Source organism: Neolamprologus brichardi, chromosome 6 (genome assembly GCF_056152115.1).
Source record: "Neolamprologus brichardi isolate AB-2024 chromosome 6, ASM5615211v1, whole genome shotgun sequence".
In the NCBI taxonomy this organism is placed as follows: Eukaryota; Metazoa; Chordata; class Actinopteri; order Cichliformes; family Cichlidae; genus Neolamprologus; species Neolamprologus brichardi.
The window spans coordinates 28,017,567-28,040,322 of record NC_142109.1 but is presented as its reverse complement, the minus strand read 5'-3'; the positions used below and the strand labels follow the sequence as shown (position 1 = coordinate 28,040,322).

At 41.1% G+C, this 22,756-nt stretch overlaps 2 protein-coding genes across 3 annotated transcripts in view; both read left to right on the top strand.

The window, feature by feature from the left end:
• Positions 1-273: 273 nt before the first annotated feature.
• On the top strand, positions 274-11,808 carry pcyt2 (phosphate cytidylyltransferase 2, ethanolamine). 2 transcript variants are annotated; one of them, XM_035907676.2, is made up of 13 exons: positions 274-324; positions 456-589; positions 5,271-5,359; positions 6,662-6,823; positions 7,219-7,370; positions 7,450-7,491; positions 7,609-7,747; positions 7,850-7,932; positions 8,572-8,649; positions 9,035-9,100; positions 9,336-9,401; positions 10,428-10,516; positions 10,613-11,808. In XM_035907676.2, exons 2-13 carry the CDS (start codon positions 465-467, stop codon positions 10,728-10,730), a joined length of 1,209 nt encoding a protein of 402 aa, XP_035763569.1. In that variant the 5' UTR covers positions 274-324; positions 456-464; the 3' UTR covers positions 10,731-11,808. The 2 variants fall into 2 exon arrangements, with proteins under 2 accessions (XP_035763569.1, XP_087698135.1); XM_087842009.1 differs by having other exon boundaries at positions 279-589.
• Positions 11,809-16,527: 4,719 nt separating this feature from the next.
• gnav1 (guanine nucleotide binding protein (G protein) alpha v1) overlaps positions 16,528-22,756 on the top strand; it is a 35,446-nt gene continuing 29,217 nt past the window's right edge. Inside the window, exons 1-2 of the mRNA XM_006790702.3 lie at positions 16,528-17,036; positions 17,258-17,349. Of these exons, the coding sequence (XP_006790765.2) occupies positions 16,907-17,036; positions 17,258-17,349 (222 nt within the window). The 5' untranslated portion in view covers positions 16,528-16,906. The remainder of the gene's footprint in view (positions 17,037-17,257; positions 17,350-22,756) is intronic.

Sequence of the window (22,756 nt, the reverse complement as noted above, 5' to 3'; positions counted from 1 at the left end):
TTTCTCCCACTGAAAACGCCACGTCCAGATGAACAGAATCAACTTTTGGAGATTTACTTACCTGGATGATTGAACACGCATCAAGACATTATACTGTAAATCTTAAAGATATAAAAAGCAGTAACGTACACAGTGAAGGTGTACATGTTGATTAAATGTGTATTATCACTTATCTAGCGTGGGCGCCCTTGGCTTCTCACACAGCGGCACTTGTTACTGCCGAGGGCACAAAGTTACGCTGAACATGTGACCTGGCGCAATCTGCACGTCAGCGGTTCGATGTGACGTGGTGCTAGAGGCGTTGCCCGGGGCACCCGGTTCAGTGTAACTCTGAGTTAGAAAACTAGAGGCGCACAGGAGGATTTCATTTGAAGTGTTCTTAAACGATCCAGATACTCCTAAACTTAGGTCACCTCTCGTTTTTACTTGTTTGCCGCTGTGCTGTTTCCCCTGAGCCCACAGAAATGATCAGAAACGGTCACCACGCTACTAGCGAGCACCGTGAAGAAGCCGACAGCACGAAACCGGGATCCTCGGCGTGCAGCCCAGAGAAAAGGAAGCGGGTGGTCCGGTTGTGGTGTGATGGCTGGTGAGTGTGTGTACCCGCTTCCAGTTGTTATTGTTAGTGTCGACTTATTAAACTCTTCTCCACAGTTTATTGGTCTGATACGCTATTGTTATGCAATCAACAGCAGGGGAACAGGAGGTTTAGCATGCTATTGCTAACTAGCCGCTTGGCAGTTAGTAACTGAGCACAGGGGCTTATCTGTTACTACGAAAACCAGCTTAAATAGCGTATTACGTATAGCCAACGCTACCTGATGAAATGCGCAGTGTTTAAACTGCGCTAGAAGTTCAACAGAGGTGAATGCTGTGTTGTCAATAATTTATTAAGCGTTTATTAAGGACCCCGTGTTTCACTGATAAGGTTGAGTTGTGGGGAGCTCCATTCAGAAAAGCTGGGCGTTGTTCCTGAGCGGATCATCACGTTAGACCTCTGAGCCCACCGTTTTTCTTCTCCGGTGATCACACACATGCAGAATAGCTGTTAATCATTATGGAGATGTGGACTGTGCCGTAAAATGAAAAGTAGCATCGATACTTAAAATAGCTAACCTTTAAAAAAATAATAATTAGCAATATTGTGTTTAATTTAATGTCGTTTCCGTTCTGTTGCTCTCCTCTGCTCAGACGGCATTTTTCGGCGTCTGTCTTCCTCATGACACACATTCTTTGGTAAGTTTGGAACTCGAGCTGCGTTTAAGTTCAGAGAAAAAGTACTTGTTTATGTATGGAAGTATGGGTAAAGTTTACAACAACGACACACGCAGTTTAAACACATACATTTGTTGTACCCCAGTAAAAAAGCCGATTAATGAATAAGTAAAAGCACTGAGAGTTAAAAATGTTTCACCCAGCTTGAAACCCGAAAATCTTCTTCCTTGAATGACATCTGTGGTGAACATATCATACTGGTTTTGACTTGTGATAGTTACTAAAAGTTAATGACAGGACATCTTCCAGATGACGACGGTGGTTTTGTTTGATTGTTAATATTTAAACGCAAGCAATTTATGATGATGTTAAACCTGCTTATTTGGCCCACCTGTAGTATATTTACTGCCCACACTTTGGTAATAACTGCACTAGCACTAGTGACTTCCCAGCTTTTGGGATCGATAAAGCATCCATCCCATCTGTCTGTCTATCTTTCCTTCCAATGTCTGGTTTTGGATCATGGGGGAAGCAGCAGTCTAAGCAGAGATGTTCAGACCTCTCTCTCCCTGTCCACCTCCTCCAGCTCATCTGGGGACAACCCGATGCACTACTGAGTCACCCGAGCGACATAATCTCTCCAGTGTGTCCCGAGACTGAGCTGGAGCTTTCCTTAGGCACGATATGCCCAGAGTACCCTGGATGTGTCTGGAAAGAACCACCTCAAGTCCTTTCACTGTGGATGATAAATGCTAATAAATAAATATATCTTAGCTTTTCTTAAATATGTAATGACTTAATTTAAAAAAGTAATTTACAACAAACCTAAACAAACAAAATATTTTAAATGAGTGGAATTATATATAGATCAATAGTATAAAATACAATGATAAAATAAATATCTTAATAAGATAAAAACTCCAGCAAAGCAAAATAAAAACATTAACCTGTATAAAAAGTGTCACATTATTTTTAAAGCGGCTCAGTGTAACAGTGTAAAGTATAGTGACAGAGGAAGCTTGAATTAAACTGTTAAAAGTAGCAAACAGACGATTCTCTGCTCCACAGATGTGTTGCATTGTACAGAGATGCTGCACGAGGTGTGAAAGGTTTCCTGCATCTGTCCTTCTTGCAGCAGATCTGAATCTGTCTTAGAAAAAGTTTCTTCACTGCCTTTCCAACAGTTTGTCGTCACAGCTTCATTTGTGTCCAGTTTTCTGCCAGTCACAGAGTCATAAAGTCCAGGGCTTTAAATAAAATAACTGGCTTTACCATTAGAGTAAACAGGTGCCACATTCATATTCAAAACCTACTAGTGCACACTTTCTTTACAGAAAATGTAAGTAAACCTACATCCATATATTAAACTCTGCCTGGACAGAAGTGAAACTGATTATTTAAAGGTCAGAGGAACCTCAGACACAACACCTGTGAGTTGTGTTGCCTGCACGGATGTTAAAATATCTCTTTTTTTTCGCTGCTGTCCCAGTGAGCATTACTCATCCTTCTTTTACACGTGCACCTTTATCCCATTAGGAATCCCGTCACGAGCACCTGCAGGTCTGACAGAACTGTTTGTTTATTTTCTGATTCGATCAACTGAGTAACGCCGAGTGCTGCTTTGAACGTATATTTACTCAGGGACACGTAGTTCTTTACACTGCCTGTCTTGCTGACGGCAACAGACGGGACTTATTTCTAAAACAAATAAGCGTATGTCTGTTGTGATTTTAAACTCTTCTGCCACAAGCGCATGCTGTGGGGAAAATGCCTGGATCCTTGCTGCGGCTGGACAGAGAGCTGGACTCACTCAGGCAGTCAGTCATGTGGTGGTTATAAATATCTAGTGTACACTTTGTTCGCTGTATTGCAGAAGAGGCATGTTGGAGCGGTGTGCAGGGCCTGTGGATGTCCTGAGACACAGAAATTATGCAATGACAGGTGAAATATGAGCGAACAGGAGCTCGGGATTCATATGTTGTCCATGTGTGTTGGCCTCGTGACGGACGGGCGGCCTGACCAGGGTTTACCCTGTCGTCTCACCTGATGACAGCTGGGGGGAGGCTCAGATTCAGTTGTCATTAAGTAAAAATGTTAGTTTCAATGGAAGCTGAAGAAGCATGCTGAGTGGCCTTTCCTTACAGTCGGTATTTTCATGTTAAAATGATAAAATGCCAACAGAAGTTCTTCATAAAACGTGTACTTTTAGTACCTTTAGTCTTAGTTTTTAACTTTTAATCTCAGTCTGTACCTTAATGACGAGTTTTGACACCTCAGTATATATCAGTAAAGCTGTGGTTTGGTGATCATTAGAATAGTTTCTGAGGTTTTTCAGATGGTAGCTCCATAGATTGATTGATTCATCTGATTCCACATTCACAGTCAGTTTGTTCCATAAGCAGGTCAAAAATATGACATTCAAAAGAGCTTCAAGGGTTACTCAAAGTATGCTTCTAAGGTGCAAAGAGTTAAAGGTGAAGCAAAGTGCTCTGTTGAAAGAGCTTCCATTCACCCGGAGTTTGTTTGCCACATTTAGGGCAAAACTGAATTAATAAGCAGCTGAAATGAAAGATCTCTGTGTGAAGACACTTTGTTCAGTTTGCCAGAAACTGTCAAATGGATAAATCTGTCAAATTTCTTGTAAACTTTGTAAAAAAGTTGACAGCAACCACCCACCTCTTCTTTTTTTCCCCAGCAGTGATACCTGCAGCACGTAGGACTTTATTTTAAAGCTTAAAGGCCCTTTTTTGCCATTTTAGTTTATTAAAAAAGGGGGGAGGAAGATCATAGATGGATGTAGTGAAGGAAGACATGCTAGGGTTGATGTGACTGAGGAGGATGCTGGGATAGGGTGAGATGGGGGCAAATGGACCACTTTGGAAAGATGAAATCTTTTTTTTTTTCGTGGGTCAGTTCAAGGTAATAAGTGGCGTTTTGGGGAATATTGGAATTCTTAAAAATTTTCAGCAGAGGATGAAAGAGTGTAACTTGGGGGTTTGATCTGCAGGGCAGCGGACCCCAACCTTTTTTGCCCCACGGACTGGTTTATGTCGAACAATATTTTCGCAGACCGGCCTTTAAGGTGTTGCGGATAAATACAACAACAACAAAAAAAACAACCTAGTACCGGTATCATAAAAAGAGGATTTATTCATAACACACGAGAAAAGACCCAGGGAAATGGAGTTAACGATAAAAACGCTAAAAAAATAATGATTAAAACCCTGAAAACCATCAATTTCACACCCGAGCCTCAACTCTTGTGGCCCGGTACCAAACGACTCATGGACCGGTAGCGGCCTGGGGGTTGGGGACCGCTGCTGTAGGGCACTGGAAGTCTGTGTGCCTCCACTGAAACTGGACTGGTGTACTCTTTTAATGATAGCAGTGGCTGTTTTCATGATTTGTTTCATCAGTTTGAGTGATATATATACTGAGGATTTATTTATTTCTCCTGACCAAAAGTTAAAATAGAACTCCTAAAACATCATGGATGTCAGCCATGTTTTGCTTTACAAACATAGTTATCGACTCTTTGTTTCACAATCAGGTTATGCCTTTCACTATCAGCAGAGACTTTGACTATGGTGCAAGAGAGAAAGAGTGCTCACATTTACTTCCTATTTAAAAGGCAAGTCTATACAGAACATTAACTGCACAAGTTGGCAAATAGTAGAAAGCAAATAAACACTGGAATACCGTAGACTTTGTGTCTGTCTAATCTTTCTCCCAGTAACCTTTAGCATTTTTGCTCACCACGACTGTCCGTCAGTTTGTTTTTAGATGGATATAGGCCATGTGATTTAAAGACACTGTCTGGCCCCTGCTGTGCAAGGTCACCAAAATTTAAAAAAAAAAAAAGACATGACAAGGTCGTGAAAGGTTCTTTTAAAAGACAGCGATGCTGTGAGCCTGCAGGGCTTCAGACGAAAAGCCTAAAGCTGCAGGGTGCTGGTTACCAAGGCCACTCTTGTGTTTTTATTCATTTGTTTGAGCCCTTAATGTATCCATTGTTTTCCACTGTGATGACGTGTCGCTTCTTTCCATCTCCACAGTTATGACATGGTGCACTACGGTCACTCCAACCAGCTGCGGCAGGCCAAAGCCATGGGAGATTACCTCATAGTGGGCGTCCACACAGATGGTAAGACCACAAGTACAGACCCTTTCTTAACCCCGATACAGTGATTAAATATTAATTCTTGACTAAACGGTCGGTCATTCAATGGAAAAATTGTCATTCACTCAGCTGTGTCATGGTTTGAATTTCTCGAATCTCATTAGATGTTATTATAATAATTTTTTAAAAAGCAAGAGGAATCATGGCTGTAGGATGAGCCTGGTATCAAAATGTATGTGATAATTATATTACATCCTATTTATATATGTTATTTTGACCAGCCACCTATCCCACATGGTCATGTGACCCTTCAAACGTAAAACGCACTTTAAAAAAAAATAAAAAAATGGATCTGGCAGCAAATGACCTGAAAACAGATCCAACATATGGCCTGGTAAATGGCCTGTATTTGTATAGCGCTTTTACTAGTCCCCCCTAGGGACCCCAAAGCGCTTTACACACCCAGTCATCCACCCATTCACACACTGGTGGCAGCTACAGTTGTAGCCACAGCTGCCCTGGGGCAGACTGACAGAAGCGAGGCTGCCATATCGCGCCATCGGCCCTTCTGGCCAACACCAGTTGGCGGTAGGTGAAGTGTCTCGCCCAAGGACACAACGACCAAGACTGTCCGAGCCGGGGCTCAAACCGGCAACCTTCCGATTACAAGGCGAACTCCCAACTCTTGAGCCACAATCGCCCACAGCCCACAACATATGCCATGTCTCATGATAGTGATGCTCAAAGTTGATCACAGACATCATTTTTAACAAAAACAAGATTTTAAATTTAGCTTATGACAGTTCGAGCTGGTGAAAAGGTATTTGAGCTTAAATATGTTTTCCAAGCCTGGAAATCTGATCCAGATAGCTCCACTGTTTCAGAAGTTATAAGGGATCTAAATGCTGGAAAAATAAGGCAGGTTTAAAGACTGTATAACTCGAATGATATTTGTATTTCAGAGCTTTGCTTAATAGCTGATTCTGAGGGCGTCAGGCGGGGCTGATTTTCTATGGAAAGACTTTAGTCTGTTCGGTCACATCCAGTAACACTTTATCTCTAAATTATAATCAATAAAGTTTTATGGTAGAAGTAAATAAAGATGTTGCTCAGTGATTAAACACTGAGCTAACCTTTGTCAGATTTTTCCTGCTTTAGCTGTGAACATCAGAGGCAGACCTTTGATTATTGGTAATCAGCTGTTTAATGTTGATGTTTAAGATTTCCTTACTGGAAATGTGTTGGTTGAAATCAAATATAAATGTAACCTTTGTGATCTACATTTTTCATTAATAACCATTTCTTTACCTAAAACCCAATTTAAAGCTGAGATCTCCAAGCACAAGGGCCCTCCAGTCTTCACTCAGGAAGAGCGCTACAAGATGGTGCGTGCAATCAAGTGGGTGGATGAGATAGTGGAAGGAGCACCATACGTCACCACCCTGGAGACGTTGGACAAATATAACTGTGACTTCTGCGTTCATGGAGGTGAGTCCGTTTAAATCTCACAGCCTAAAACGTTTGTTGTTACACATTGTCGCTGTGAAAGAATCCTCCCGAGTGACTGGGTTGTGCAGTGCAGGGTTAAGGCACTTGTGAAATCAGAGCTACACCATATTTTATGTGCTATCTCCACCAGTTTGCTCGTGTAGAGGCTGCAGGGTGTCCTTAATGTGCTCCCTGCTTAATCTTTAGGTTGTCTTGCTGGTTCTGTCCATTTTTATCTCTAACAGATATGAGAACTGCTGGACTTTCACACGTCCACATATATCGTTAGCTGATTGCTAATGGACTTACGATGGACAGTTGTACATTTTAACATATTACTCAACCAGAGTACATGATGTGGGCAGGCTTCAGGATGTGATATTTATGTTTCCCAGATGACATCACGCTGACGGTAGACGGCAAGGACACATATGAAGAGGTCAAGCGAGCAGGCCGTTACCGGGAATGTAAGCGCACTCAGGGCGTCTCCACCACTGACCTGGTGGGTCGCATGCTTCTCATGACCAAAGCCCACCACAGCAACATAGTGAGTTTACGTGGTTCTCTTTGGCGTGTGGATAGCTGTTGTTTATTTTATTGTCAGCCTAATCTTTTCCTCTCTGCAGGATAACCCAGATTACCAGCAGCATACAGACAATTTTGGAAAGGTAAATGTCATTTAATTTTTGTTTCAAGGGTTTGTGATATTTGCTAGCCTTTGCTCATCATCCCGATGATAGGAATGTGTCAGAGGCGTTCAGTGCTGTTTATATGTCATCTTTAAGGGTCCTAAAGGCCACAGTCCCTGGACGGGAGTTTCTCAGTTCCTGCAGACGTCCCAGAAAATCATCCAGTTTGCCTCAGGAAAGGAGCCTCAGCCCGGAGACACCATCATCTATGTGGCTGGAGCGTTTGACCTCTTCCGTATCCTTATCACATGAAAAAAAAAAAACAGAGCTGAGTTATGAACAAAGAGATTTCTGTGGTGAACATTTTGTTGTTTCCTTGACGACAGCATCTCTGCAGACATCGGCCATGTTGACTTCTTAGAGATGGTATATAAACAGGCGGAGCGGCCGTATGTCATCGTAGGTCTACACTTCGACCAGGTACATCTCAAGATTGAAAAGTCTATTCCTCCCTGCTGCGTCAGCAGCTTTCAGGAGAAACATTTGGAACAAGTTAAATTAACAGAAGCTCACAATTAAATAGAAGTAATGGAAACTAAAGTCCTTAATGACTGTAGTCAAACTTTTGGGGAGAATTGAAAGTGAAAATGAGCCTTGTAACTGCTGGCTGAGTCAGTTATATTAATAAGGGTTCTTATTTAAGACCAGGATTGACTAAAGTGCATTTTGATCCCTGGATTTTGGTAAAATTGGCACAAAATTGGGGTGGCTGCTCATTTTCAGATGGCCACTCTTCCCAACATTTCCTCCAATTTTGAAGAAATTGTGCTCCTATAAATAAATTGAATCGTGTTTTGCTGTAAAATTTCACATCTTATTATCTCTATTAGAACTTTTGACCTCTATTTTTTTTCTTTTTTTGTTTTGTTTTGTTGATTTTTGTTGATCAAACTCGGGAACAACATTTAGAGGAAGCATAAGAAATGTGTAAAAGTGCAGTTTTGCTGGTATTGCTGCATTTCTAAGCTACTTGTCAAACTACTTTCACATCCATATCTGAGATAAATATTTGAAAAGGCAGAGCATCGAGGTAATCACTGATCTCGTCCTCTTCTTCAGGAAGTGAATCGCTACAAGGGGAAGAACTATCCGATCATGAACATCCACGAGAGGACCCTGAGCGTCCTCGCCTGCCGGGTGAGTTCACACAAGAGAAATGTTCATAACAGCGAGATGTTTTTTCGGCCCCGCATAATCACACACTGAATTTGGCTAAGCGCCCTTCATTCCTCCTCATCAGCTATCAGTCAGGAACAATAAGTCTCTGTGCCCCTTCTGCATCATGTGTTTGTGTTACATACGAGAGTGTTACGCAGTCTATAAAAGCATTAAGTCGCTCCGCTCTGTCATCAGTTTTTACCAGAGGTTGTTCACTGAGCTGCAGAAGCATACTGACCTTTGAGGTCTCCTGTAAAAGGTTTTTGGTTAAACTGTGTAAGCAGAAATGCACAGATGTGATACTGCCATTATAAGGTTAATCATTTAATAACTTTTCCTCTCACTGGTCTCGGTGTGTCTGCAGTATGTGTCAGAGGTGGTGATTGGTGCTCCCTATGCAGTAGGCAAAGACCTGCTGGATCATTTTAAGGTGAGTTGTAAATGTGTGGCGCCCCCTGGTGGTCTGAGATGTGTTAAACATGCTGAAGTGGTTAACCATTATTTCAAAAATGTGTATAGAAATCAGTTTGATAGCCTTGTATGTGATCACTGAGTTTCAGATAAATCTGATTTATATAGGAGCTGTTTATATACAAAAAAATAAGGAGATAAAAGGATGTTTCTGTATTTTGTCGTGGTTTAATCGAGTGTGTTTGAATGTGCAGGTGGACCTAGTGTGTCATGGGAAGACTGAGGTACTTCCAGACAAGGATGGGGTGGATCCCTACGCTGTGAGTACACTGTTAATAAACACTGTGGAGATATTGTGTCGATACACAAGGATTCACTGACGATCCAGTTAAGTCCTTTTTTAAAGTGGTTTGGTGATAGCAGGCAGGCAGCCTGATGGGAAGTACTTTAGTTAAATCCAGAGTCTCCACAAAGCCTCCATCCCTTACGATTATTCTTTTTTCCTTTCTCACTGGACAAGCACTCGTGGCAACGGACAAAAAACAATAAAACAGAGAAAGAAATAGTTTGAGGTTAGTCATCGATAATCCTTGAGCAATGTGGGCAGTGAGTATATCGCAGAGATGAGCAGCAAAAATTCCTCTGAGACGGCGTCTCAGCTCTCCCTTCGAGACAGGCTGAGGAGCTGAGTCACTCAGGAGGGACTCAGTAGAGCTGCTACCCTTCAACACTGGTCAGATGTCATGGTTCAGACAAGGGATTTGATCCATCTATTAGGAGTTATGTGCTCAAAGCTAAGATGAGCATAAAAATCACTTTGTCTTGATCTGTTTTCACACGTGTACTACAGCCCTGGACTTTTACAGAGGTCACCAAACAAAAGGTGCACGTGGAAATGCAAATATCAGACACAGCCAGGTCAGACATTGAATGGACTTTAACCTTTGCAGCTATGAGCAAATACCACAGCAATTTGTGCGGTAGATTCCAGGCTTGTGAGAGTCATGTGCAGTGCACACCCTGCACAGGCAGCTGCCTCATCTAAACCAAACACTTTTCTCATAAATCAATCTAAAGTTGGCTATTTCCTGCTGTGTGCTACGTGTTAAGGAACGACAACTTTGGAAAAATATCCTGATCTGATTCACTTCTTCAAAGTTTATCTATTCAGGACTTTTCATGGTCCTGAATCAAATCATGAGTCCGCCACAATCGTTAGATTCGATGGATGATAGGTGCTTCGCTTTGGATTTAAACCATTAACCCATCTGGCCTGAAGTGGCAGTATGGAGCCAAATATGTGCTAGTTGCTTTATTCTGATCAGTTATGTTTTTTGCTCCCTCAGGAACCAAAGAAGAGGGGGATATTCAGGGCTATTGATAGTGGGAACAATCTCACTACTGATGACATCGTCCAAAGGATCATTGAAAACAGGTCGGGGACTCGTCGCTTCTCTGAGTCTTCATTTTCTGTATTTATAAATCTGTATCTTCATCCTTTGTTTACTAATCGGTCTTTTCTTGTTAACAGGCTGCAGTTTGAAGCCAGGAACCAGAAGAAAGAGGCCAAGGAGATGGCAGTGATTGAAGCAATGAAGAAGAAAGAGCAGAAGGAGCAGGGCGAAGCTCCAGCTCAGGCTGCTCACTAATAAAACGGCAAGCACGGCCCCAGAGTCTGTTTTACTCGTCCACGGACTCTCAGGTTTAAGAGCATGGACCCGGACAGAGTCCATACAGTCCTCAGCTGGGCCTGGCTATTCGGTTTCTCTGCTAGTCCACTGAGTGCAAAATCCTGCTTTGAATATTTTGGTGAATCAGTGTGCTTATCAGTATGGACTGCTCCAGCCCAAAGGGTTTAGGATAGATCCAAAAAGTCCAAAAACCCGCTAAGACCTTAATCTGCAGCATCCCTTTACTCTCCCTCCACAGAAAACGTTTATTTTCTGTTGTGCACTGTTTTTGTCCATGAAGTCACACACTACATGTCCCCGTATAGGTGTAGAAATGGTATGTTAATTTTGTAAGTATCCTTAACTTATTGACACAGTGTTGATGTCATTGTCGGTTATGTTTTTAGATTTTTAACCAGCTTAGTTTTAACGATCATTCTTAAAATTCTCATCAGCACGGTTGAATGTACTTTGTTTTTAAGTAATTTTCATCCATTTAATTTGTAGATCTCACTTTTTAAAAAAATCAGTCCTAAAAATATATCTTTTAAACGATCTGTGAGTGGTCGAATAATTTTAACTACCTGAATTTGCACCGTGTGTGTGTGTGTGTGTGTGTGTGTGTGTGTGTGTGTGTGTGTGTGTGTGTGTGTGTGTGTGTGTGTGTGTGTGTGTGTGTGTGTGTGTGTGTGTGTGTGTGCGCATTGAATGAGGTCACTGAATGTGTGTTTGGTCTATACTAGAATAGTGCCTCAAAAGCTATAACTAATGTAAGGGCTGTTAATTGTCTCATTGTCTGATGCCACAAAGTCAAACTACAGCATATCTGCAGCTACTCCTGTTTCTGTTTATAAGGAATGTTTTGGAGAAGATGGGATTTTGTTTGTTTCCCTACTTCAGGAGACAATCCAAGAAGTCATGTGAACATAAAGTCCGTTGCTTTTCCTGTCTTTGTATGGGGCGCATTGAAGGTGAATTGTTACAATTATTCACAATCTTTCAATCACTGTATGAGTTAAAATATTTGCTTTATTTAATAAATAACAATGTGGCAAAAGTGTGGTTTTTAATTTGATTTTATTAAGTTTTATTAAATAGTGCCTGCTGATTTAAAAAACAAAGAAACGCACAAAAAAACGGTCCTTAACCACTCGTTTCAAGATGCTTTACACCAGGGGTAGGCAACTCCAGGCCTCGAGTGCCGGTGTCCTGGAGGTTTTAGATGTGTCCATGATCCATCACAGCTGATTTAAAGGGCTAAATGACTCCTCAGCATTTCTTGAAGTTCTCCAGAGGCCTGGTAATGAACTAATCATTTGATTCAGGTGTGTTAACCCAGGGTGCGATCTAAAACCTGCAGGACACCGGCACTCGAGGCCTGGAGTTGCCTACCCCTGCTTTACACAATGCAGATACTGAAAAAGACGTACTTCTATGGAAAAAAACAAACAAACAATGCAGTGATTTGCAAATTTCATATAATCACAATAGAAAACGTTAAATGTTTAAACTGAGAAACACAATTTTAAGAAAAAATATTTTCACACATTTCTTCCTATGATTCTCCAAAATCTTGATTTGGTGAAAGATCTGGACTGTAGGCAGTGACTGGACTCTTCTACTGGGAGGCCTTGCTGTTGTCATGAATGTAAATTAGCATTGTTGCTGAAATGTGAACGACCTTCCTTGAAAAAGGCGACCGGATGAGGGCGTATGTTTCTCTAAAACTTGTATATCCCTTTCAGCACTGATGTCTTTCCAGAAGTAAAAGCTGCCAGTTTTATAGACATTAATGCACTCTGTCAGCTTTGGAACCAAGTGCTGATAACAAGCTGAAGGCAGCATCCATGTTTCTCAAAAGGAATTTCTAATTTTGATTCGGACCACAGAACAGTTTTTCACTTCACCTCAGCCCATTTTAAATGAGCTTTGACTCAGAGAAGACTGCAGTCTACGGGATTGGCCACATGAGATGGGTCGAAGTACCCTTGCACTCTGAGAGTGAAGTTGGTAATGCACTATATGGATAAAAGTATTAAGTCACACCTCTTAATCATAGTTTTCTCAGGTTCGGTCTGGGCCTGTTAGGTCCAATGAAAGGAAATCTTATTGCATGAGCTTAATTTTTTTCGTGATAATTATATGCTTTTAACTTTGTGGGAATACGTTGTGGAAGCCCATTTTTCTGTTGCAGCACGACTGTGCCCCACTGCACAAAGCAAGGATCATAAAAGCAGAGCTGAATGAACTTGGTGGAACTTGATTGGCCTGCATAGAGCCCTGACCTCAGCTCTATCACACACCTCTGGGATGAACTAGAACAGAGATGTCTGACCTTACACATTCTCTTCTGGATGAATATGCAAAACTTTCCACAGACACAATCTGAAATTATGTGGAAAGCCTTCCCAGAAGAGTGGAAACTGTCACAGCTGTAAACATAGGACTGATTTAGAATGGGATGTTATAAAAGCTCCTGTAGGTGGCCATCTGTCTGTAGTTAATCATACTACGAACATTAAGATATGATGGGGCCTGAACATTCACGCCTTTGTATCTATAATGAAGGATTTTAAATCCAATTCTGGATTTAAAGGTGAGCCAGTGAAGAGACATATGAGCTCTGTGGTGTTTTGGATTAACTAAAGGCTTTTCAGGGAGCTTTTGGGACAGTCTAACAATAGTGAATTATGATAGTCCTGCCTCAAAGCAACAAATACATGAACTACTAAGTTCACCCTGAAAGAGGATGTTTCTAATTTTAGCCATGTTGCACAGATGAAAGAAAGCAGCCCTACTTGTGCATTTGATGTCTGTATTACCGCTGCCACATAATGTGTGCTGTCTGATGACAGAGCGTGGTCAGCACATAGTCACGGTTCACTGAGGCGGTGAAATGAGGCCACAGCCACTCAGAAACAAATAACTCACATGGTTACCATCCAGCCACCCTCAGATCTGACCAAAGACTGCAAACCTTCACATAAAAAAACAGTAAATCTTTAATCAGCAATTTGGGCATCACTCTGGACATCACACACAGAAGCTCTGTTTTAATTTTCAGAGCTCTGTACGGATGCTGAAGGTTTGAAAACACATGGACTTTATTCCACATGTTGAGTTATTGAGGCACTCAACCAAGAGGAGATACACTTGGTTTGTGGAAATAATGCCAGTGGCTTTTCATCCAGAAAACATCTCACAAATTAGACATTCTGGAAGAAATTGTTTTTATGCTTTAAGAGTGATACAAATAACATAAAATAATACTTACAATAAAGGAAACACATAAAATAAATCAAATAATCAATATTTTAGTGTCTTTCAGTCACTAGGCTCACTTCAGGCTCTGACTTACCTTCATTTGGCTTTTGATACTTTCCAACTAGCTCCCTTTAATCACAGACTTGATTTAAATGCAGAAAAGAATTATTGTATAAGTATAATTATGGTTTTCTCCACACTGACCATCCTGCAATTAAAACTTTAAATGGAATCAGCCTTATTCCTGCTGAGTCCAACAAAAACATGGAGCTTTGTATTAGTTCAGTCAGGCCGTGAAGTCGGTGCCAGCCCACATCAGTCGGTGGCTCAGCTGACACCTTTCTACACATCTCACTGGCAAATCTGAATTAGGGTGTGCTATTTAGCTTGTTTCTTGAACATGGTTACGGAGTATCTGCAAGCCACTTTGCAACCCACACTTCCATTTCCTCCTTTCATGGCTGTATCTGACTGAATCAGTGTTCTGCACTGGCTCTCGCTGTGGCTTTCCATGCCAAATATAAATCACTGCAGACGCACATAGCAATCTTTTGTCTATAGCGGCCCTGGCTAAAGCAGGAATTTAGCTCAAGAGCTACAACAGCAGACTTTCATTTGAGATTTATATCCAACATCTGGCTGAGAAAGTTAAAAATTAAACTTCTTGGATTGAATAAAAGGATGTCTGTCTTCTCCAACCTTTTAAGGTATTGTTAAGTCAGCCTTCATGTCTCTCCTCAACTATGAAGATATTCTGTATGGTCATGCAGCCTAAACAAGACTCCAGCACCCAACCCCTCCATGCCATAGTCCAATACACTTAACGACCTAAGAGAAATTCCTTACTCATTATATATAAAAGGTTTATGACTACTTTAGAGCCAATAAAAAAGAAGACATGTCATTTGTTTATAAAGATCTGTTGTTTATCATGAAAGCTGTCATTTAAGCCTTCCAGTAAACCAGTAAATATACATTTACTGTTGTGAAACTGGACTTCATCATTCCTTTAGAGAGCTTAAAACTATTATGGAATCCTGTGATCTTTGTAATAATGTATTATTTATACTGTTTTTCTTCTCAGGTATAAGTAGGGTGACCATATCCCAACAAACTAAATGTGGGACAAGCACTGTGTTTGTGTGAGACAAGATGGGACACGTCGACACTCCTAAGAGATATGAAATAAAAATAAAAATTCAGAATGTGTGAATTTTATTTCACTGTTATTTCCTCTGCTCTTCTGTCTGGTAGCAGGCTTCTTTTTAGCTTTCAGTTTGGAGGTATCCATAGATTGGCATACCTTTTTTATTTTAACAATATCTGCTCATTTTAGCAGTTTTTTATCCAAATATGACCCATATACCGTGTCACTACACACTGCATTTTCCTCCTATGCAAAATTTAAAAGTGACTCAAGCATAAAAAGGAGAAAAAACTCTATTTCTCAGCATATGTCATTACTTTTTCATTTGTGTGAGCTTTCATTATATTCAGCAATAACAATATGTTTTATTCAGCTCTGCAGAGGTTTTGACTTTTTGGTCCCTTTAACTTTCCCTGATGATGAGTATGCCATTAGACAGGCCGACCTTCTTCTGACTAGAATAAAAAGCCTTTCCTTCATATGCAGTGGGTAAAAGCCAGGCGTGAGGAATGTGCGTGTCCTGCTGAATCAGTCGAAAATGTGCAACATTGACTCAAAATGTGGGACAGATAGAGAAAGACTCAATGTTGCACAGTCTCTCACAAAGAGGGATATTTGATCAGCCTAGGTACAAGTTGTCTCAATGAGATCGTCTGATTAAATGAAATTTGAACTAATATAAAGGCAAGGTATGCAATTAAAATATCTTCATATTGAAAAGCTAAGGAGGACGACCTATTTAAGTTTTTTTTTTAATGGAAAATAATAATTTTAAATTAATACAAAGGCTTCTTCATTTAGAAACCACGCCTTATTTCTAAATGCTCCAAACACTGATATGAAATAGTTCGCATTTCACAGTAGAAGTGTTTTTATGGTTACAAACACCCTTTTTGTTTTTATTGCACAACCTGTTAAACCACGTATCAGTTTCTCTCTTTTAGGAGGCGGATTTTGACGAGCTCATAAACTGTAAATCCCAGCATGCCTTTGCACGACATGACCACAATGGACATGACTAACATGATAACTGAAAATACCTCAAACGTCCTACCTGTTGCCTCATCGCGACGTTACGCAAGTCGATTGTGTTTTTGTAGGCTACAATTAAAGTAAGTGTTAACAGCTGAAAAGCAAAGAGAAATTAGGTATATAATGTAGTAAGTGGAGTTTTTTAATTACGTCACGCCTATTTTATTTTTCATGAACAGGTGAAATACACAGAGTAGCAGCAGCCCTTCAGCACGTAACTTCGCAGGAAGTCCAAAGGATTTCCATCTGGGTTGCGGGCAGCAGGGGGCGGAGGTAGTGTTTTTTTTTCTTTTTTTGGATGAGTTGGGGTCTTTGCCAAGGCGGCAGGACAGAGTTTGAACTGCTGCGGCGGAAAGCGGCCGAGCAGATTTGCGGTTTCTCTCTTTTTGTTTTTTAACGCCCAGGACAGGCGCTGAAACCTGACGCTAACTGGGGGGAAAAGCGCTTGTGGCTGTGCGTAAAAACAGTTTTGTCTCAAAAGTTTGAAATAACTCTTGGAAGTTTGAAGAAGGTTGTTTTGGCAATGGCCTGGACTTTTTTCTTTGCCGAGGTAACTCCTCTTTTCGCTCTGCCGGTTTAGTTTTGGAGTAGAGGCAGAGCCCGGACTCGGAATATGCAGCTTGTAGAAAGAAAGTCGGACTGATCCCAGGTTGGATTGCCCTGCTTTTGTTTTCTCTCTGGCCGGGCTCGGGGGAGGAGATGCGCGCTCAGGATGGGACTGTGCCTCGGTACCGAAGTTACAGAAGAGCAGAAGAAGGCGAGGATACACAGCGCCAAGTTAGACAGAGAACTTTACGAATCTGCCAAGCGGGAGATGAACGTGGTTAAAATACTCATTCTTGGTGAGACTGACAGCTTTAAATGAACCCAGCTGTTGATGATGTTAGTTTAAAATAACTCAAATATTCCATGTAAACTTTAATTTTTGAAGCACAAATCCTACTTTGACACCACACTTTGATTTTATAGATAACTTTTACAAATAAAGCGCGATCACAGTTGAACACACAGTAAAACAAGTTTTAAAACTCTTTTTGTAAAAACATATCACGTTCTCCTACAGGTGCAGCAGAGAGCGGCAAAAGCACTTTGGTGAAACAGATGAAAATCATCCACAGTAATGGCTTCACCAAGCAAGAGCTGTGCACCTTCAAGGTGAGAAACACTCTCACGCTCACCCTGCCTGTGTTTTTTATCAGTTTATTAGCATATAGTGCTTCCACTAACCTCTTGTAGAGGATCTAAACAAATGCATGACTTCAAAAGATCAGTATCACATGTGGGGTTAGAGCACGGGTGTCATCTATAAGGCCCGAGGACCAGAACTTGGAACGGCAAAAACTCAAATCCGGCCTGCTGGACAGTTTTGCAAACATGATAGAGGGCATAAAATGTAAGTTTTACAGCTTTTCCTGCTGATAAAGACCTCTCCACAGTGATTCATACCACAGCACGGACGTTAAGTAAAAGAGAAATGATTAAATGGCAGAAAAGTTCAATTTTTTTCACTTTCAACTACAGAAATCTTGGTTAAAAAATTTCATCAATCATGAAAAACTTTGCTTATACACACAGGCCACTGTGGGCAGTGAGCAACCAAAAACGTTTCTGTAATTTTATGCATTTCTCATCTAGAAAAAATGAGATGTACTTTCATATTATTTAATTAATTAATTTAAAAAAAGACATTGCACTTCCTTATTTTATATTAAAATATCCCAGGAATTAAGTGTGTAGTTAAACATCTTTGCAATGACAAAAGGGGGAGTTTCATTCGTCCAGCTCACTTAAGAAAAAGTGGTCTGTATGTGGCCCTCAATGCAAAATGAGTTTTTCATCCCTGATTTGGAGTCTAGTTTCCTTTCAGGTAATAACATGACTTCGGCAAAGAGCTGAGATTATGCTGCAGACACAGGAATGCATTTCATTTTTAATGATTAGATAAGAGATAGTTAGACACTGAAGAGATAGAGATGAGATGGAAAATGAAAGCAAAGCCTGGTTTTCCTGCAGGGGGGGGAGAGATTTCTCATGATACCCAGGATCAGGCACAAGTTGGTATGCAGTGATTTGGCTCACATCTGCTCTTCCTTCTGTTTGTGTGAGAGTGACTGAAAGCCAAATTCCTCTGTTGTACTAGAGGTTGGGATGGGGAGGGGAGAATGGAAACGGTTCAACACACACACACAGTTTTTTCTCCCATTAGCTTGTTTTTAATGAGGGCTTATCCTCTTTGACCTCTTCTCTTATTGTTTTTCCTGATTTTTACTTTGCTGTACTTTGCCCATCTCGTTCTCTTGCTTCTCCTTGCTGTGTTTAATGATGTGATGACAGGAAGAGTCTTCAGGAAGGGTCTTCATCATGCTTCAGTTACCTGTTCTGTCTCCCAGCAATAACAGTCCTGTCAGTGGAAAAGTCTGACAGTCAAACCTCTTTTTAGATTGTGAAACAGACCACGAACCTAAAAGAAACTCGGAAGTTAGGAGGCTGGAGTTTTTCTTGAACCAGTGCTGACTATAGTATTCATTTAAAATAAGTTAACCGGATGTCTGGATAGAAGTAAGTGTGTACGTGCGTGCGTGTGTGTGTGCGCGTGTGTTGGAGAGGGGAGGGGCGTCCCCTTGATTTGCAATAACTTCGGGACCAGTTAATTGGCCAGGATCAGCTACTGTCCACTAATGCTTTATAGCCACAGACTGTATATAAAAGATGGACATGGCTAGGGTTTTTTGGGCTCAGAAGTGACCGTGTCTTAGCTATAGAGAAATGTGTCTTCATGCTAGCTTGTAAACTTGCTTTGTAATGCTGTAAAGTTGGGGGTTTTTAATGTGGGAGTCTTTGTTTTGGGAATTTACCTCAAGTGGCCACTAGAGGAAATGCAGTTTTTTGGGTTTTTTAAATTTTACTTTTATCAAAACACAGGAAGGAGAAGAGAGTCAAGAAACTGACTGTGAGTCTGCAGAGGTACTGTCTGCCTGACAGGGCTTTGTATGTTCACACAGACAGAATACCAACAGTACAGTTGGTTTAATGTAGGTATACATTAATCAGGCTAATCCATATACTATGCTTTTTTTTTTTTTCTTTTTTTAATTTTTGGCAGGTGCAATCCTCCATACATCATTTTTTTTGTTTCATAAATACATATTTGATTTCAGCATTACTTTGCATACATGCTTCAACACATTTGTGTTCCAGTTGCACCTCTCTTTTGTCATCGCTGGTGTCAGTTGGGTTTGGTTTTGTTCTCAGGTGACGCCCTTATTTTTAAGCGGAAAAATGACACCAACCCACAATCCTGCTCTTCCGTCCCCCTCCCTTCCCCTGTCGTCCCAGCCTCCTACAGCAAACAAAAACACTCCCTCTTCTCTCTCACACACACGCACAAACATACACAGATGAGCTCATCGCTCTTTCACCTATTGTTCCACATGTGTTTGTGTTTATCTCTGACACATTGCCCTCTATTTGGAATAAGAGTCCGTGCTTCCATCAGTACAGTAGTAAACACCTCAACCCTGCCTTGACCTGAACACATTATCCCTGCTCCACTTTGTTTTTTCTCCGATGAAATATCACCTGAAGCAAAAGCCAGAAAGGCATTAAGAAAACATTCCTACATTTCTCTGCGTGGCTCTTAGGTTTGGATTGTGTTAGGACCATGACAGGACAGCCTGTTTAGAAGTAATAAGTGGAGGAAAGGTAGGACGTGGCCTCCTCTTTGTTTCATCCCTCTTCTATTTGCAGCCCGAGGCCGTGGTGTGGTTTTTACTTTGGACATGCCGATGGGCAGACATTTTTTCCTTTTGTTCCCTTCCAATGCACACAGCTCTGTTTTTGTGTGTGTGTGTGTGTGTGGGTGCACTGTTGATGTAGTAGTTTTTATCAACTGAATTCGTATTTTTGAGCCTGTAATTTCATCTGTTGACTCAGGTGTTTCACTAAGAACCTTTGTCAAGGACAAGTTGCTGGAGAAATGCAATAAATCTTTGAGCTTTTTCCTCAAACGTGACTACAAAGCCTGCAAGCAGACTCACGCTACACTCTTATACTTAGTTACTCATTGTTAAAAGAAAAGTTGGTAGTTAATGATTAAATATCAGGCCGCTGCCAGTTAAGTCACATTCTTTGTCGTGGTTTGCTCTGACACGAGATGTGCTAATGGCTGTTAATTTTCTGTGCTCAGTGAGCTGATCCAAACGGCGAGCTGGACCAGGACAATAGTTCAGTGTAACTGGACGGATTTAGCGATTATGTTGTTGTAATGGGACTCATAATGTCTTTGCTGACGCACAGTGCAACACAAAGTTTCCGCAATACTTTGAACTGCTGAATCTAGCTGGAAACAGAGGTTCAAAAGGTGTAACAGGCTCTGTGGATTTCTATCTGGTGGACTTCCTTTCAAAAGGACACACAGACACACACACACTGGTAAAAATAAGGTGTCACTTTACTCCTTGGTGAGGTGAGGTAAAGCTGATAATGAGTTCAGATTACCATACAGTGACTCCTGTAGGCTGCAGGGTATGTGCTCTGTACTGATTGGTCAAATGCTCTGAAATGGTTAATAGTTATCACTTGAAAAAACAATGAGAGATAGTGATATCTGCACACAAAGCACAGATGTCTCCTAAGGTGTTCATCACCATTGCTGGTGAAGCATCTCTGTATAGTGGCATGATCAAAGAGAGATGCAGATAATGCATGAAAACAAGTTACCAGAGGCAAATCTGCAGATGCCTGCAAAATGGTGAAATTTGCTTTTAGGAGGAAGCCACTGCCTGGATTTAACCAAGCAAATGGGGATGAGCCTTGAACTGTCACTGGTATGTTTAAGTTGGTGACAGGTTATTTAACCCAAACTGGTGCAGTGAGTGGCTTCTCATTTCCTAAAATAAAGACAATATGTAGGAAGACAAAAAAAGAGCTTCTCTCTTTCAGAAGGGTTAAATAATTGGCATCAAGCAAAGAACTGTGGAAGTGACTCAAAATTCTTTATTTGGGTTAACATCCATCCATCTGTCCCTCCATCCATCCATCCATGTATGTCATGGGGCAGCAGTCTGAGCAGAGAACACTCAAGAACACATTTGTGAAAAGCTACTTTTACCCTTTTTAATGTAATTTATGGTCTGTTTGGCCTGTGAACATTGATGGGTTTTCACCTACAAAATCCCTCCTTAGCTTTTCTTCCAAAATCCCAACTGCATGTTATTAGTCTTGGATAATCTATGCGCTCATCGAATGCTGATTGGTTGACGAGTGGAGCAAGATATGGAACTAAATGGGAGAAGTGTGAAAAAAAAATCATCAAAGATAAACAACGCAGCATGAAACGCAGAAGCAGCGAATACTTTTTGTTTTTTAAACACCTGGTTTCACTTCAGCTGCTTGTCTAATAACTTCGCTTTTCTCCGCAGCTTGCTGATGGACCAACAGCAGCACAGGGACGAGTAGCCCACATAATACAGTACCACATAATTTCTACACTGCCTCTATCAACAACAAATACACTCCGCAGATAGACGGGCGGTCCGTGGGTGCCTTAGCTCTACCTGTGCTCAAGCATAAAGCAACCAAAATAGTGACTTCATGGAGCACGAGAGGTTGTTTTCACACATGGATTGGTCACCACAGAGTCCAGACCCCACTGAGAATCTTTGGGTTGGAAAAGACTTTACACTCCCCCATCGTCAATACAAGAGTCTTGCTGAAAAAACTTTGGGTGGAACTAAATGCTGTCACATTGCATAAGTGAGCATCCTGCTACTCTTCTTCTCCTTTGTAAGTGCTGAACTAGAGTCAGGGAGGAGGAACTGGGAAACAATTGATAAAGACAACAAAGGTGGAGAGAGGGAAGTGAGGAAGCACAACTGAATCACTACCCTGAGACGAGCTGCATAGATAGAAGCATGAACTGTGACGCCTCTATAGTAAATGCTTCCATTGTCTTTATGAAGCTTTGATCACTTTAATTCAACTTGAAATATGAGAGTTCACCTTCCTCACTAAGCTGCATGTGTGTGTACTCCTGAACTTCTAAAAATATGTCGATCGTGTAGCATTTTCTTGCTTTTCAAACTAAGATCACTGATTTTTGGAGTCCTGCGTTATTTGCATTCATATTTACCTGCTAGCGGCTCTTTTTCTCTGCATCTGCTTACTTCAGTTCATTCTCAGCATAAAAATGTGACTCGCTCAGCACACGTGCTGTGCGTTTTTATGCAAAGGGATCCAAGTGATGAACATCCTCAGTGCTCAGATAAAAACTTTAGCTCCAGCTTCTTCAAAGTGAGTGTCAGTCGGTGCAGATCAGTCACAGGTGTTTGATTTGGTTTGTTAGGCTGGTGCAGAGAGAGAGTGTAGGTGCTGCTGACTGAATCGAGAAGTATTTCAAACTCAGATCTGAATAAACATTTTTATATTTTTAGTGAAACTCCACAAAACATAAAAGTATAATTCGCACAAACTTAACTGTATTTCTTGTATCTTTATGACCACGTGTTTTATGCAACTGTTTTTATTCTGAAAGCGACTACACACCCACACACATGCTTTCACT